Source organism: Gopherus flavomarginatus, chromosome 3, assembly GCF_025201925.1.
Source record: "Gopherus flavomarginatus isolate rGopFla2 chromosome 3, rGopFla2.mat.asm, whole genome shotgun sequence".
Taxonomy (NCBI): domain Eukaryota; kingdom Metazoa; phylum Chordata; order Testudines; family Testudinidae; genus Gopherus; species Gopherus flavomarginatus.
In genome coordinates, this window is record NC_066619.1 from 129,235,379 (window position 1) to 129,253,493 (window position 18,115).

An 18,115-nucleotide genomic window follows, 5' to 3' on the forward strand; every position below is an offset into this window, starting at 1 on the left:
TATCCACTGGATCACCCTTGTTCACATGCTTGTTAACCCCCTCAGAGAATTCTAGCAGATTGGTGAGGCATGATTTCCCTTTACAAAAGCCATGTTGATTCTTCCCCAACAAATCACGTTCAGCTATGCATCTTAATGCAGTCTGCTCCAAGAGGTGTTACCTAGAATCATTAGCACCACAGAAAGCAATTTAATGTTCCCTCCCCCTCAGGGGAAGGAAGAAGGCATCTGTATGTTTCCTAACGTCAAAGGAGACTTCTTTTGGACTCCACAACTGCAAAGATTTATGCACATGCTTAATTTTATTCACAGGAATAGTCAAATGCAATCATTGTGGCTACCCATGTGTGTGAAGTTATGTATTTGCTTAAATCTTTCAAGGATCAGGGCCCCCATTAATATAGACAATAGGTCCTTTGACAACTTTAAGGAGTTAATTTGTCACACCAGAGGCAAGAAAGGCTGTATCGCAACTGGTCCTCCAGAGACATGTGTAACGTTATTGATATAATCTGGGACCATATAGAACATGGTTGCAACCAAGGTCCTGCAGTGGCACCAAATTGTAGGTAAAGGGGGTCATATAAGGTGTCTAAGACCAGGTTATGGGTTGCTGGTTATGATTATGCTGTCTATATGTATGTATCATCTTGTAGTTGAAGTTATGAGTATTGCCTCTATACTGTATGTATTTCAAATTTGTGTTGCGCTTCTGGGAAACATTCCAGACAATTTGGTGTTAGCTCTGCCTAGCCTGCTTGATGGCCCATTAAGGACCATCAGCTATACAACTGACCCTTGGAGAGATGGCAGATACACTTTGTAACTCAGCAAAGTATGCAGGGACTTGCCCATGTGACTCCAGACTCCATTTTGCTGTAATTTTCCACAGTAAGAACAAAGAAGTGTTTTTACACCTGGAAAAAGCCTATAAAAGGCTGATGCCTCATCTCCATCTTGTCTTCAATCGCACTTCTTACCTCTGCAGGGACTTTGCTACAAACTGAAGCTCTGAACGAAGGACTGATGACCCATCCCAGCGGGGGATGTTCTCCAGAGACTTGATTTGAACCTGTAGTTTACTCCATCACTGCTACAAGCCTGAACTAAGAACTCTGCCATTACTGTATGTAATTGATTTCATTTAACCAATTCTAGCTCTCATCTCTTTTTCCTTCCTCAGTTTGGGCTTCCACTTGACCATCCACTTGAATCTGCTCCTGAGAAACATTTTCCTCACCAATGAGATCTTTCTGCTCTTGATTTAACTCCAGAGATTCACTTCTGAGACATTAGACAGACATTCAGAAACTCCATTCACAGACACACTGCTTTCTTGCACAGACAAACAGCTATTACCCACCAGGAGAATCCCCCTCTCCATGGCCATAGCAAAACTGGCTAAACACAGAAAACTGCCCATAGTAATACCACATATCAACATAGTTATAAACTGGATTTTCAAGAGGATACAGTTTCTGCTGTTCTTCCATTGCTTTTTTGACTTGGAACTGGAGTCTAGCCGTCTCCTTCTCAGCAGCCAGAAGCTCCTTACGTGCTTTTTCTTCTCTCTTAGCAGCTACTTTCTCTCTGTCCTCCGCCTCCTTCTTTCTCTTAGCAGCCTCTTCCTCTCTCTCAGCAGCCTCTTCCTCCAGCTGGGACAAGGCTTGCTTCTCTTTCATTTGAATTTCTGCTAGTTTTTTGTTCATATTCAAATTGCAAGCTGTCCATCAGGGCTTGCAGTTTCATTGCTTTTGCTGATGCTTTCTGGCTCATAGTCACTGATCTTTAATCAACCAAACTCTCAATCCCAAATTTGGATAGTGTGGGGTTTGACCCAAAGTTTAATTGACCTGGTTCTGTGGATCCTAGCATGACTATGGCACTGTGACAATGCGGTTCTGGTGGGACCCAAATGAGAGTGCCAATTCAGGACCAATTGCTTAAACAGGGCAGTTACAGCCCAAGGCTGGGGTTTTTCCACTTCTAAGGCAAACCAAACCAGCCAACCAAAGAGGACTTTGGTTTCACCTCGCTGGCTAACCATAAGTCACACAAGCAATTTCCTTAGATATTCCAGTTTCCCAGTATCACCAGCAGCGCCACTCGTCCTAGGGATGAATGGTTATGAAAACCAACACCCCAATAAAAGAAAAAGGTTCTCTCGATCCCAAAGAATCAAGCCCCAGATCCAGGTCAATATACAAATCAGAACTTACCCACAAATCTCACTGTTGCCAACCCTTTAGAATCTAAAATCTAAGGGTTTATTCATAAAAGGAAAAAGATAGAGATGATAGAGAGAATTGGTTAAAAGAAATCAACTATATACAGTAATGGCGAAGTTCTTAGTTCAGGCTTGTAGCAGTGATGAAGTAAACTGCAGGTTCAAATCAAGTCTCTGGAGTACATCCCCCGTTGGGATGGGTCATTCAGTCCTTTGTTCAGAGCTTCATTTTGTAGCAAAGTCCCTCCAGAGGTAAGGAGTACGATTGAAGACAAGATGGAGATGAGGCATCAGCCTTTTATAGGCTTTTTCCAGGTGTAAGAACACTTCTTTGTTCTTACTGTGGAAAATTACAGCAAAATGGAGTCTGGAGTCACATGGGTAAGTCCCTGCATACTTTGCTGAGTTACAAGGCGTATTTGCCTTCTCTCAATGGGTCAGTTGTGTAGCTGATGGTCCTTAATGGGCCATCAAGCAGGCTAGGCAGAGCTAACACCAACTTGTCTGGGATGTTTCCCAGAAGCACAGCACATATTTGAAATACAGACAGTATAGAGGCAATACTCATAACTTCAACTACAAAATGATACATACATATAGACAGCATAATCACAACCAGCAACCCATAACCTGGTCTTAGACACCTTATATGATTCCCTTTACCTACGATTTGGTGCCACTACAGGACCTTGGTTGCAACCATGTTCTATATGGTCCCAGATTATATCAATAACGTCACAACATGTCACAATCTGAGGTCACTATGAAAGGCAGATGCTGAAAAAAAACCTTTTAGCCAGCACAGTTTACACAAAGGTGGACGGTATGCTTTGCTTATAACTGTCTTAAAAAGATAGCTGGACACTAGGTCACTGACATGACTACTGCACGTATATGCACGTGCATGACCACCACAAGGAAAGCTAAGCATACAGCTCAAAGGGATAAGTTACTTCTCGCCCACCTACAACCTCTTCTGGTGCTTTTCTGGGCTCACAGACAGGACTCAAGTTCATTTCCCTCTCCCTAGCAGACAATGCCAGTGCTCCTCCAAACTAGGAGAGGGTCTCTCCTTCAATCTCCTTTCCTCTCTCCCCCTTTTTCCTTTCCTCTTGTCTTTCCTTCCCTTCCTCTCTGCATTAGAACTACTGCCCAAGCTCAAGCTTAAAACTATGTTCATCTGTTTAAAACATTCAGTCAAGGCAGTCATTAATTCAATACCCAGAAAAAAGAGTGAAAGAAAACACTACAGACTCATAGACAAAGGCCAGAAGGGACCATCATGGTCACCTAGTCTGACCTCCTGCTCATTGCAGGCTACAGCCCCACTCCTGTAACAGACTCTTAACCTCTAGCTGAGCTACTGAAGTCCTCAAATGATGATTTAAAGACTTCCAGTGTCAGAGAATCCACCATTTATTCTAGTTCATATGAGCAGGTGACCCATGCCCCACGCTGCAGAGAAATGCCACACAAAAAAATCGAGGTCTCTACCAGTCTGACCTGGGGGAAAATTCCTTCTGGACCCCAAATACTGTGATCATTTAGACCCTGAGCATGTGGGTGAGACCCATCAGCCAGACACCTGGGAAAGAATTCACTGCAGTAACCCAGAGACCTCCCCATCTCGTGTCCCATCTCTGGCTGTTGGGGATTTTTGCTACTAGCGGATGGGCCACATGCTACAGTAGGCAACCTTATCAGACCATACCATCTCCTCCATAAAACTCAGTCTTGAAACCAGTTAGGTTTTTTGCCCCCACTGTTCCCTTTAGAAGGCTGTTCCAGAACTTCACTCCTCTGATGGTTAGAAATATTTATCTAATTTTAAGCGTAAATTTGTTGATGGCCACTTTATAGCCATTTGTTCTTGTACCAGCATTGGCCCTTAACTGAAACAACTCCTCTCCCTCTCTGATGTATTTACAGAGAGCAATCGTGTCTTCCGTCAGCCTTCATTTGGTTAAGCTAAACAAGCCAAGTCCCTTAAGTCTCCTCCCATAAGGTAGGTTCTCTATTCAACTGATCATCCTAGTAGCCCTTCTCTGTACCTGTTCCAGTTTGAATTCATCTTTCTTAAACATGGGAGACCAAAATTGCTCAAAACATTTCAGATGAGGTCTCACCAGAGCCTGGTATAATGGTACTAACACTTATCTGTCTCTACTGGAAATACCTCGCCTGATGTGTCCTAGGACTGCATAATCCTTTTTCACAGCTGCATCACAGTGGCAGCTCAGAGTCATCCTGTGATTAACCAATACGCTCAGGCCTTTCTCCTCCTCTGTTGTTTCCAGCTGATAAATTTCCAGCTTATAGCAAAAATTCTTGTTGTTAGTCCCTAAGTGCATGACCTTGCCCTTTGAACTATAAAATTCCATCCCATTTCTATTACTTCAGTTTTCAAAGTCATCCAAAACGTATTGTATTATATTCAGGTCCTCCGCCATACGGGCAATACCTCCCAAATTTATGTAATCCACACATTTTACTAGCACAATCCCACTTTGTGCGCCAAGGTCAGTAACAAAAATGTTAAATAAAACTGGTTCCAAGACGGATTCCTGAGGAACTCCACTAGTAGACTCCCTCCAGTTTGACAGCTCACCTTTCAGTATTACTCATTGTAGTCTCCCTTTTAACTAGCACCTCACCCACCTTTTAATTCTCATATTAATCCCCATATTCTGCACTTTAACTAATAATTTCTCATGTGGAACTGTATCAAATGATTTATTGAAATCAGGAAGATTAGATCTACCGCATTTCCTTTGTCTAAAAAATAAGTTACCTTCTCAAAAAAGGAGATCAGGTTGGTTTGGCACAATTTACCTCTTGTAAAATTATTTTGTATTTTATCCCAATTACCATCCACTTCTATGTCCTTAACTATTTTCTCTTTCAAAATTTGTTCCAAGACCTTGCATCCATTCATCATGACTAGATTGAAATGGTTGGTTTAAATAAAGATATGGCATTGGAAAAAATGTCGAACCAAGCATTCTGTAGCTGTAGTCATTTTACAGGCAAAGTATTGCAGATGAGTTATAGGAAATCAGATCTTGTGAAGTTTCTCTATTTGAAAGGGAAGATTTTAGCATCTCGTAATTTGAGAAATTAGATATTTATTCAACCCATGTTTTCTTCACCCACATAGTATTAATTTTGTAGCCTTCCTAAAAGACGATAATTTAAAGAGGTTTAGTAATAAGTTTTACTTTTTATACGCATTCAAAAAGTGCCATTTACGATGGTATCAAAGCCTCAGGTAAGACAAACTGCAGCTATTTCACTAAGCTAATATCACTAGAAAAACAAGCAGTTGAATCAAGTTATTTTCACTGCTACCTAGTTACTGTACATATTTACAGTACATCACTGAGAAATTAGGGGAAAGCCTCAGGGAAAAATAGGACAAAGAGTAATTATATTCCCCTCCCAATCTGTTCAAGCCTTGGGGGGGGGGGAAGGGGAGGGAAGAGTGGGTTATGGTTCTTTATCCTGAGCAGTGCCAAATCAAAGAAAACTGGTTTCATTTAGACAAATTAGGAAATAAACTCCAGCTAACCTGCCCTCAATTAGAAAAGAAGTTGGAGTGGGAGAGAGAAGAAAAGAAGACAAGGGAAAGGCTTCCTTGTCAATTTCCTTTTAACAAAGCATGCTGGGAAGGGGCACAGTCTGTACTCCCTGTAAAATGCAGCTTCACCAATCTCTCACTCAGTTTTAAAGAATATGCTGTGGGGGAGAGAAGTGATGTCGTATGCATTGGAAAGGAAAAACGTAAGCTCTAGACCAATTCTGCAGTTTGAATTCCTCTAACTATATACGTTAGAAATTATATTCTTAATGGAACAGCTCATATATTTTACAGTCTACAAACCTAAAATAGCTTGACTTTAAAGATATAGTATTTATTTTCCTTTACTTTGCTGCTACTGTGGTGGGTCAGACCTGCTGGTGATACTGTACAAGGAATTTTTGTACCTTCTGCCAATATTATCTAAAAAGAAATTTCCCTAACATCTCTTATGTTTTCTGTAGCTTTAAAAACCATTACAAAAAGATGGCTTAATATCAGATATTTTAATCCTCTTTGGCTATAATCAAAACATTCTATCAGGACTCTCAGGACAAATTTCCAGAAAAACGTGACATAGCATCTCTGGTCACTCACTTCCACTAAACTAATCTTGCTTTAGCTTCCTAGAAAGAATTCAACAAAAACACGTTCCCCCTTTTCATACCTTACATGTGCTGTCCAAGCCACTGTTACTATTAAAAAAGTCATCAGGTAGACTGCAATTTTCGTTAGTAGAAGCTGTTGAACACTTTCACCTAGTTTCTGAAATAAAATACAGTGTTATTAATAGAAAAAGCACATAACTGCAAAATATAGAGGTGAGTAATGTTACTCTACAATTGCTAGCAATATCTGTAAACAGGTCATAGTTTCTGAGAATGTCTTGCCTGCTAAAATATAGATTTCTTCCAACCATTTCCATTTTCTGATTTATCATCCATACAGTACCACAAAACAGAGTACCGAGCTTATCAGACACTTGCAAGCCTTCTAGAATATCTGCTCCAATTACCTAGATGCCTGCATAAGATGTGCCAGTATGTGGTATGCCAAATAAAAATAGGAACCATCGCTAAACAAACGTCTAGGGTTTTGGTACTGCTCACTTTTAAGGGGGAAGACAATCACTTATGTTCACAGTGAAAGAAGCATAACTATTAATCAGGCCAGCCTATTGTGTATCCTTCATAAATTACTACACCTATCTGTTCCTCCATTTCCACATCTATGAAAGGGGGACAATGATAATTATCTTCATAAAGCACTTTGAGTTTTACTGGTGAAAAGTGCTATGCAAGAGCCTGGTATTATTACCTGTGCTAGGATGATCCTACACTGATTTAATTAAACATATTTGTTAGCTGAATTGAAAATATCATTAGGGTTTTGGAGATTACTTAGATTACAGTTTCTGAGTGCAGTGAAATGGTTAAGAGCTATAGGAATGGTTTGTTTTACTGACATCTAACCTGTCATTCTGGATGCTGCTACAATATTTTAATTTATAGGATTAGCTTTTTTAAAAACCCTGAAAGATAACCATCTGGAAATCATCAAAAAACACAACACAAATCCAAACTCAAGATTTACCAGAGCTGTGTACTTTCAACACTACTTTATAGTGCAGAATGCTGGGGAATGAGAAAATATGACATGTCCAAACTGTCTTCATTCCATACAACCTGCCCCAGGAAAATCCTCCATATCTTTTGACCCAGAACAATCTCAAACCAAGATCTATTGACATAGTGCAGCCGAGAGGATCTGAGCACCATCATTACCAGGAGGCGTTGGAGATAGATCGGTCATGTGCTTCAGATGGAAACTGATTCCATCACCAGAGTAGCAATAAGATGGACACCTGAAGGCAAGCAAAAACAAGGCCGCCGAAAACAACATGGTGAAGAGCTGTGGAAGGCAAGCTGAAAAACCTGGGGCACAGCTGAGGAACCATCGAAAGACTTGCCAGAAACAGACAGGAGTGGAGGAGCTTCATCACTGCCCTAAACGCCAGTGGCATAATAGGAATATGATGATGATGAAGAAGAAGATAACTAATAGGATGGATACATACTGATAATCATCTCTCTGCTGTTGTAAACTGTGTGTCTAACTTGGAACACAAGCTCTGCGTGGCAACGACTTGTCACTCAACTTGTTGCTATATCATCATGATGTCTGTGATATTGTGTGAAAAGATATGGATTGATCCTTACATCCACCAATTTCTTAACTACTGCAGGCCCTTCAACTTCACATACTGCCATAATTATTTCAGCAATCCTTATGGTGTCCATACACGAGGCACTGTATGGAGACATAGTGAGACAGTCCCTGGCAGAGTTACAGTCTAAATTGAGGAGATAAAGGGTAGGAAAGGAGACAGGCATGCAGGTGGAGTAACTTGCCCACGGGCAGTAACAGAACTGAGAATAGGTTCTAGGTGTCCTGACTTCCAGCCTAATATCTGATTCACTAGACCATGATTCCTCTGGTCACTGTGAATGACACTGTATTTCTGAGAAGCCTTGACCAGCAAACGTCCCTATTCAAAACTTCCCAAAGCTGGAATTTGGGTCAGGCATTCTTCAGAAGCCTCAGACATGTTTCCTTTCAGTGACTTGATTCCAGTACATGAAGGAAGATAAGGCAGGGATGCAAGAGGCCAGAGGTCCCCAAACTGTCAAATGAGGACCCCAGAACCTGCTGGTCATGTACTGCTGGTTCCTCTACCTTATTTCCTACTGTTAACATATATTTAGCCAGTTAAGTTATTTAATGCATCTTCAATAGAAGTAATTTGCTGCAGTTGCCTAAGGAATATAGTGTGACTGAGTGGGAGGGGAAGTGTCATAAGACAATCTTTATTAAAATGTGGTTCTTGCTATAAAAGCTTGATGATGATGATACCACACAGATCTATCCAGAAGGTCTGTTTTCATTATGGTTTAATTTTGAGCTCTCTAATCTAAATACAATAGAATACTAAATACGTCTTTATAACCTGAATTGCTAGGCTTCATTTACTCATTGTCCTGTACAGGAGAACAGAAGACCAGACCATCTGATGTAAGGGCAAATCATTTTCTAAACCAAAAAAATGTTAAACAACAACCTAAACCCTAGTATTCAAAGTCCAAGAACTGATTTAGCAGCTATATCTCCACTTCCCCAAAACACTAAAACTTGGTTTCCTTCTACTTACACTTATGGCCAAATATTGCTCTTAGTTACAATTCTGTAAATCTGGCAGAACTCTGATGACTTAATAGTTTATTGATATTCACATCACCAAAGAAGAGGAATTTGGGCCTGTTGATCTACAGCTGACAATTCTGTAAATCTGGCAGAACTCCGATGACTTAATAGTTTATTGATATTCACATCACCGAAGGAGAGGAATTTGGGCCTGTTGATCTACAGCTGACTTCTGCAATCCTGGAGCCTTAAAATTCTTCCTGTCTTGAAGGATAGTACCCTCCTGGGGGAGGGGACGAGACTTATCCCTTGGGAATTTTAAAGCTTTACAATTGCAGTATTTCCTTTTCCAGCCACTTGTACATGTGCTTCTATTGATTAAGCCTGAGTCCATTTTTTCTGCATTAGTAGCTATCCTATTCTATTACTCTGCATTCCCATTATTTTTCATAATTTAATGTCTTTAACCCATCCTTTTGATAAACATACACTTGTATTCTTTCTCTTTGTTTTAAGTGGCAAGTTCCATAGCTAGCTTTACTAACACCTCCAGCAAACAAAATACCCTTTGACACGTAAGCTGCCCTGTCATGTGCTCTCTCTTCAATGGCCCTGTAATAATGGGCCTAACACGACGAATTCAATGGCAACCCTACCACTGAGCTCAACGGGTACAAAATCAATCTCTGTGACAGGCAATGCACTTTACCTTGGGACGTCAGTGTCAGAATCCCTTCCATTAAATTATCTCAACTTACATGGAAAGAACAGAGTTGACCTCTTTAATGCAAAAACATCTTGCAGATCTTCTTAATGAATATATGACTTCAGAGTGAATCTCTTATCTGAAAAAATCATCTTTACATCAATAATTATTTAAATTTAGCCTAAAGTTTTTTTCTGGCTAGGCATCTAATGGTTAGGTACCAATCTACTTGCATTAACTTATCTCAGAGAACCTATTTCTTGGCTTAAAGCTCAGTGTAGACACACGGGTCTGCTTGCACTGATCTAATTGCAGACTAAAGAAAGATCTAACTCAAGATATCACTTAATAAATGTTAAGCTCAACTTTGTTTTGCAGTCATAATTTGTTTCATCCCAAAAACAGATTTGTACAAAAGGGGGATATTAACTGCCAATTTTGTACAACCAACATTGGCGATAATTGGTGATATCGTATGGTGAAAAGTATAAGCCTACTGGATAGAAATTATTTCATCTCAAAAAGTATTACCAAAGGATGTGTGCCTAGACTATTTGCTAACTGCAGTCCTTAGATATTCTGCAATTAATATGCTTTTCATACTAAGCACTTTATCCTACTAACACTCATGCAGATACATATCTCTGCTCATGCGACAGGTCACACTGATATTAATGGGACTAATCACAAGTGAAGTTGCACACGTATTTAAAGGATAGGGGGTTATTTTTATAGATGTCTCCATTAGCAAAACATGGAAGAGCATGCATTTTGAAATACAGATCCTCGTATTAGCAAGGAAAGCTACCTTATTGAGGTTAGAACACATGGGGATAAAGTGAGAAAGGCTAAAAGCCACATAGAGTTGGACCTTGCAAAGCGAATTAAAACCAATAGTAAAAGGTCCTATAGCCATATAAATAAGAAGAAAAGAAAGAAAGAAAGTGGGACCGCTAAACACTGAGGATGGAATGGAGGTTAATAATAATCTAGGCATGGCCCAATATCTAAACAAATACTTTGCCTCAGTCTTTAATGAGGCTAATGAGGAGCTTAGGGATAATGGTAGGATGACAAATGGGAATAAGGATATGGCGGTAGATATTACCACATCTGAGGTAGAAGCCAAACTCGAACAGCTTAATGGGACGAAATCGGAGGGCCCAGATAATCTTCATCCAAGAATATTAAAGGAACTGGCACATGAAATTGCAAGCCCATTAGCAAGAATTTTTAATCAATCAGTAAACTCAGGGGTTGTACCGTACAACTGGAGAATTGCTAACATCATTCCTATTTTTAAGAAAGGGGAAAAAAGTGATCCGAGTAACTATAGGCCTGTTTAACATCTGTAGTATGCAAGGTCTTACAAAAAATTTTGAAGGAGAAAGTAGTTAAGGATATTGAGGTCAACGGTAATTGAGACAAAATACAACATGGTTTTATAAAAGGTAGATCGTGCCAAACCAACCTGATCTCCTTCTTTGAAAAGGTAACAGATTTTTTAGACAAAGGAAACACAGGGGATCTAATTTACCTCGATTTCAGTAAAGCATTTGATACAGTTCCACATGAGGAATTAATAGTTAAATTGGACAAGATGGGGATCAATATGACAATTGAAAGGTGGATAAGGAACTGGTTAATGGGGAGACTACAATGGGTCATACTGAAAGGTGAACTGTCAGGCTGGAAGGAAATTAGTGGAGTTCCTCAGGGATCAGTTTTGGGGACCAATCTTATTTAATCTTTTATTACTGACCTTGGCACAAAAAGTGGGAACGTGCTAATAAAGTTTGCAGATGACACAAAGCTGGGAGGTATTGCTAACACAGAGAAGGACCAGGATATCATACAGGAAGATCTGGATGACCTTGTAAACTGGAGTAATAGTAATAGGATGAAATTTAACAGTGAAAAGTGCAAGGTCATGCATTTAGGGATTAATAATAAGAATTTTAGTTATAAATTGGGGACACATCAGTTGGAAGTAACAGAGGAGGAGAAAGACCTTGGAATAGTGGTTGATCACACGATGACTATGAGCCACCAATGTGATATGGCTGTTAAAAAAGCTAATGCGATTTTAGGATGCATTAGGTGAGGTATTTCCAGTAAAGATAAGGAGGTGTTAGTACCGTTATACAAGGCACTGGTGAGAACACATCTGAAATACTGTGTGCAGTTCTGGTCTCCCGTGTTTAAGAAGGATGAATTCAAACTGGAACAGGTACAGAGAAGGGCTACTAGGATGATCCGAGGAATGGAAAACCTGTCTTATGAAAGGAGGCTCAAAGAGCTTGACTTGTTTAGCCTAACCAAAAGAAGGCTGAGGAGGGATATGCTTGCTCTTTATAAATATATCAGAGGGATAAATATCAGGGAGGGAGAAGAATTATTTAAGCTTAGTACCAATGCGGACACAAGAACAAATGGATATAAACTGGACACTAGGAAGTTTAGACTTGAAATTAGACGAAGGTTTCTAACCATTAGAGGAGTGAAGTTCTGGAACAGCCTTCCAGCGGAAGGAATGGGGGCAAAAGACATAGCTGGCTTCAAGACTAAGCTTGATAAGTTTATGGAGGGGCTGGTATGATGGGATAGCCTAATTTTGGCAATTAACTGATCTTTGATTATTAGCATGTAATTATGCCCAATGGTCTGTGACGGGATGTTAGATGAGGTGGGATCTGAGTTACTACAGAGAATTCTTTCCTAGGTGCTGGCTGGTGAGTCTTGCCCACATGCTCAGCGTTTAACTGATCGCCATATTTGGGGTTGGGAAGGAATTTTCCTCCAGGGAAGATTGGCAAAGGCCCTGGAGGTTTTTCGCCTTCGTCTGCAGCGTGGGGCATGGGTCACTTGCTGAAGGATTCTCTGCACCTTGAGGTCTTTAAACCACGATTTGAGGACTTCAATAACTCAGACATAGGTTAGGGGTTTGTTACAGGAGTGGGTGGGTGAGATTCTGTGGCCTGCGTTCTGCAGGAGGTCAGACTAGATGACCATAATGGTCCCTTCTGCCCTTAAGTCTATGAATCTATTCTAGCTCAATAGAAGTAACTCCACCTGGGAAAGCTTTTTACACTATAATCATGGGCAATACTCCCTGCCTGCTCTCTACAGGGAAAACGAGGGACAATACTAATTTGGTGCCCTATTTTGAACTATGCTAAGGTTCAGTCCCCCAAGCGCTTACTACTAGATTTGAAGGCTTCGTGCTATGAAACTTGCCAATGATTTCAGCAGGACTACTCCTGGTATTAAGTACTGTGCCTGGAAATAAATGTTTGTATGAAAGAGTTCCAACACCACCCACAGAATAAGAGAATATGCTATACAGAGTGGCTTAGGTGGAAGTTTATATCCACTACTAAAGAGCACAGAAATACAGACATTTCTATGAACCTTCATATGTGCTACCTAAATAGTCCAATACTGAATGTCCTCGATTTCCTACTTTTTTTAAACCATGTATCTTTGGTATATATTTAACTAAATTTACCACGTTAGTATTGTATTTTCTTTAGCCTCTCCTATTTCTTTTGAAATTATTTTGATTTGTAAGGATAAGGCCTTTTCCTGTAGCCATATTGTAAGGCCTAAGGCCTTTGTCTGCAGCCATATTAGGAGGACAGCAGCCATGAACTAAGCAGCAAAAAGCCACATCCTCATATTCCATCTAAATTACATTAAAACAATGTAATATCGGGCTGTTAAGAAGGCGATCCTTTCCTAATAACACCCACCATCACCAGATAAAGAAACAGATCTGAATATGGTTAAAGAAAACTTAGTTTGATTGCTTGCCAGACAGGATGCTATCACTTATCTATAGTTGCTCTTGTGAAATCCTCATTTCTTTATTGCTTTGTCTTTATGGTTCCCACTTCTCTATTCTTTGTTTGTATGATCTCTGTCTGATTCTTTGATTGTTTCTGTCTGGTAAATAATTAATTTGCTAGGTGTAAATCAATTAAGGTGGTGGTATAGGATTGGTTTGAGAATTTTGTTACAATAGGTTAGGATTGGTTAGTAAAATTTTAGTAAAACGACTAAGGTACAGTTAAGCAGGACGCAAGTTTCACTATATAAACTGGAGTCCAAAAGTAAGTTCTTGGGAAGCAACTCCAGGACACAGCCCCAAGATCGGCTGCCAGACCTTAACACCGTGCCAACCATACGGTGCAGAAACTGGAGTCCCCAGGTGACCTGATCCTGATTGGCCATCAGGAAAGTTTATCTGTCTTATTGGAAGTGGTGAGCATTGTATGTTTACTGTGTGCATTCTGTTTCGGAAATGTTCATAAATAGAGGTTAAGAAGGATATTACTGTGTAAGGCCCTTTCACTGGTAAAAGACCCCGCAAACCCGCAGAGTGTAAGGTTATGCCTTGAGCCCATGGAAGGGTAAGGGTGAGCGCCTAAATTAACAGGGTTACACCTGAACCCTAGGAACTGGATAAAGGTAGGTGCCCCTAGATTGTGTGAGTAACAGAGAATTTTGTGCAGGCAACAGATTACATTAACCATTAAAATGATTAATAATTTTGGGGAAAATAAATAGCTTCTAAAATATTTTCCAACTTCCATTATACAGGCAGATTTTCCATCTCTTAATATCTTCAAATCAAGGCTGGATGTCTTTCTGGAAGATGTTATAGTCAGAGAAGTTATTGGGCTCAATACAGAGGTAACAAAGTGAAATTCTGTGGCCTGTGTTATACAGAAGGCCAGACTAGATAATCTAATGGTTCTTTCTGACCTTGAAATATACCAATCTATAAAGCAATCATGTTTTTTTCTAATAAACCAAGTCTTTAGTACTTCAGTCCCTTCGGCTCCAGTTCAATAGTTCATCCATTAGAGAATGAACTGTTGGTTTCAGTTTTATTTAAGGTTTTGTAACGTCTTAACTGGAAAAAAACCCTGAACCTTGAAGTAAAATTGCAATGTCATTCTAACACTCACAGAGACAGAATAAACATGTAACAAAATACTAAATATACAATACCTGATCTGGATGTATCTTTGTGTGGGCCACAGGCAAAATCTGAAATAAGAAAATCACATTATTGGGTGGAATATGTAAGCCTCTCATTCTACTCTACTAGAAAGTGAGCTTCATCATACCAAAAAATATTTAAAATGACAGATAGAAGATGTTCATATGAAATGATATAATGACTTGCAAGATGAGTGATTTGCTGACTGATGATGGAATACACATATTTATTTCCTGCAAAGTAGGATAAAGCTCGCTCGTCTTGATAAAGCAACTTTTACTTGAATCTGTTGATATGAAAAACATTTGCATAACTTTTAAGTTGCTGGATTTAATTCCAATACTTCAGGTTTCAATGAAGTCTCATTATCAGTCTCACTAAAAGTAGTAAGGTTTTAAATGAATGTGATGTCTAAGACTTTTAAGTGGCGATTAAAATTCAAGGTGTTTCCTAGACACTGTCATTATTTTAACCAATCCTACTTCCAGTAAATGTAAAACATTTTGTATTAATACAAACATTTTTTTTAATTAAAACTAAATACCACAGCACTTTAAATCCAAATGCCTGTAAGCACTATCAGTATTTAAAAATTCCAATACTGGTATTAATATTGCAACACCATGAACTGACCTGATGTGTTGCTTTCCATCTCTAACAGAAAGACTATAATACAAAAAGTTGAGAGTTATTTGTATTATAGTGACTTCTAATCACCATTCTCTTAAAGAAGTACTGTAATGGAAAACAATAGTCTGCGTTCACAAAATGAGAAAAGAAGGCATTTACTTAACTCTGTTGCTCTAATCTAATGGGAGCAACAGTTTTTAAAAGTAAAATTGACTATTTGGTCTTTTCTCTAGACTGCCCCATTAACCTTACTGGGAGTCAGAAGCAAATCCAGATCAGAATGTACTCCTTTGTACATACATGTACTGTACCCTGTATACGTTTCTGACCAACAACTTCCCTTTCTCTAAGACTAATACTGCCATCTCTTTACAGTGTACAACTGTACATGCAGAATTTTAATTCTAATTTCTCTGCTTTTCCCCAGGAACACTGGATGTCTATGTACTGGATCAGGGGTCGGCAACCTTTCAGAAGCGGTGTGCTGAGTTTTCATTTATTCACTCTGATTTAAGGTTTCGCGTGCCCGTAATACATTTTAATGTTTTTAGAAGGTCTCATAAAGTCTATAATATATAGCTAAACTATTGTTGTATGTAAAGTAAATAAGGTTTTTAAAATGTTTAAGAAGCTTCATTTAAAATTAAATTAAAATGTAGAGCCCCCAGACTGTTGGCCAGGACCCGGGCAGCATTAGTGCCACTGAAAATGAGCTTGTGTGCTGCCTTTGGCACGCGTGCCATAGGTTGCCTACCCCTGCACTGGACCATGCTAGATAACACTTTGCACATATACGGGGCTTGTATCTTCAAAGTTCTGTACATCCATTATGTCCAGTCTTCCCTAGCACTTTGATACTGGGCACCTTGGCTAAGTAGCGTCCTGTACGGATTTTGAAAAGAAGCTGAACCAAGCAAGTGACAATTGACCAACAAACGATGGGTAAGCTTGGGCTACTGGAGATTACATATTTTCCTAATTGTATTACACATGTATATGTAACTTATATGGTGTCTCTCCCTCATTCCTATTGCCTTAAAATGTAATCACTCTGGGGCAGAGACCTGGCTGCCTGTATATCTGAACAGCACTCAGCACAATGGTGCTCCAATCCTAACAGCAGACTCCGGGTGCTAATGCAATAAAAGTAATACATTGTGAAGAGCTTGGGGCCACACCTGGACAGTGGCTTAAATAAGGACACTATTCAAAATGGGTTTGCTCTGAAGCTGCTCCTTCCTAGAGAACAATGGAGAGGATGAAAGGCAGGTGGTTGGGGGGCGGGGAGAGATAAGGGATGGGGGACTCAAAGTGGAGTGGGGATAGGTAGGAGCATGAGGGGGCAGTGAAACAGGGTGAGGGTCCAGGGGGGTGAGGCCAAATAAGACAGAGGATTCCAGGAAATAGGGGCTCAAAGGGTAGCGAAGGAGTGGGTGCAACGAGAAGGGGGCGAGGGTAGTCTGCAGAGGTGGGGCCAAGGGGGCACTTGGGGCAGGGGCATTCTGGGAGAAGGGGCAGAGGAGTCAGCTAGTGGGGACACTCCAGGGGTGTGGAGTAGGGGCTGGTGCTAGGGCACTTCGGGGGCGAGGTGGAGGGGGCGTTCGGGACAGTCTCCGGGAGACGGGGCAGAGGGAGGTGGAGATGGGGGCACTCCTAGAGAGGACGGAGTGGGGAGCACTCCGGGGGGTGGGGGGTCGAGGCAGGAGATGGGGAGGCCGGGGGTTGCTCTAGGGGGGCCGGGCAGCAGGAGGGGTCGGTCCGGGGGTCGCTCTAAGGGGTCAGGCGGGGGTCAGCAGGTCGGGCCGGGGGTCGCTCCAGGGGGCCGGGCTCGGGGCCGCGCGGGCCCCGGCCGCACTCACGCACCATGACGGTGGCGATGATGGAGAGCAGCGCGTCGCTATAGGCCAAGAGCCGGTGCGAGGCCTGGGTGCTGCCCAGCTCCCCGCTGTGCCGCGGGGGAGCCGGGGCCGGGGCCGGGGCCGCAGCCACCTCCCCCTCCGCCTGAGGCCGTGGCGCGGACATAGGCGCACCGGGCAGAGCCGCGTCCTGCCGCCACCTGGAGAGGGGAGGATTGTGGGGCGGGGAGTGAAATAAGCCCCGCCCCTAACGGCGGCGTCACCGCCCCGCGGGCCAGGCGCAGAGCGCGGGCAAGGGAAGGGGCGAGAGGGCCGGTCAGAGCTAGGGCTGAGGGGCGGGGGTCGGTACAGGGGGCAGAGCTCGGTTTCTGGCGGGGGGGGGGGGGTCGGTATAGGCGTAGCTGGGTCTCTGGGAGTCGGGGAGGGGCGGAACAGGCAGAGCTGGGTCTCTGGGAGTGAGGGGTGGAACAGGCGGAGTTGGGTCTCGGGGGGTCGGAACAGGCAGAGTTAGGTCTCTGGGGGTGGGGGGAGGGAGTCTAGGGTGACCAGACAGCAAGTGTGAACGATTGGGACAGGGGGTGGGGTAATAGGATCCTATATAAGAAAAAGACCCCAAAATCAGGACTGTCCCTATAAAATCGGGACATCCGATTAACCTAGGGGGGTCTCTGGGAGTGGGGGAACGGAACAGGCAGAGCTGGGTCTCTGAGGGGTGCGGGGTCGGTACAGGCAGAGCTGGGTCTCTGGGAGTCGGGTTGGTACAGGCAGAGCTGAGTCTCAGGGGGGTCTTTGGCACTGGGGGGTCTGAGGGGTAGGGGGGACAGAACAAGCAGAGCTGGTTGTCTGAGGGGTGGGGGGACAGAACAGGCAGAGTTGGGTCTCTGGAAGTAGGAGGTCTGAGGGTGGGGGG

General features: G+C 41.9%; 1 protein-coding gene across 1 annotated transcript in view; it reads right to left on the bottom strand.

The window, feature by feature from the left end:
* The window catches only part of TMEM175 (transmembrane protein 175), a 45,013-nt gene extending 27,585 nt beyond the window's left edge, over positions 1-17,428 (bottom strand). Inside the window, exons 1-3 of the mRNA XM_050944401.1 lie at positions 17,213-17,428; positions 14,728-14,766; positions 6,472-6,569 (exon numbers count right to left, since the gene is read on the bottom strand). Coding sequence (XP_050800358.1) covers positions 6,472-6,569; positions 14,728-14,766; positions 17,213-17,371 — 296 coding nt within the window. The 5' untranslated portion in view covers positions 17,372-17,428. The remainder of the gene's footprint in view (positions 1-6,471; positions 6,570-14,727; positions 14,767-17,212) is intronic.
* Between the last annotated feature and the right edge of the window lie 687 nt (positions 17,429-18,115).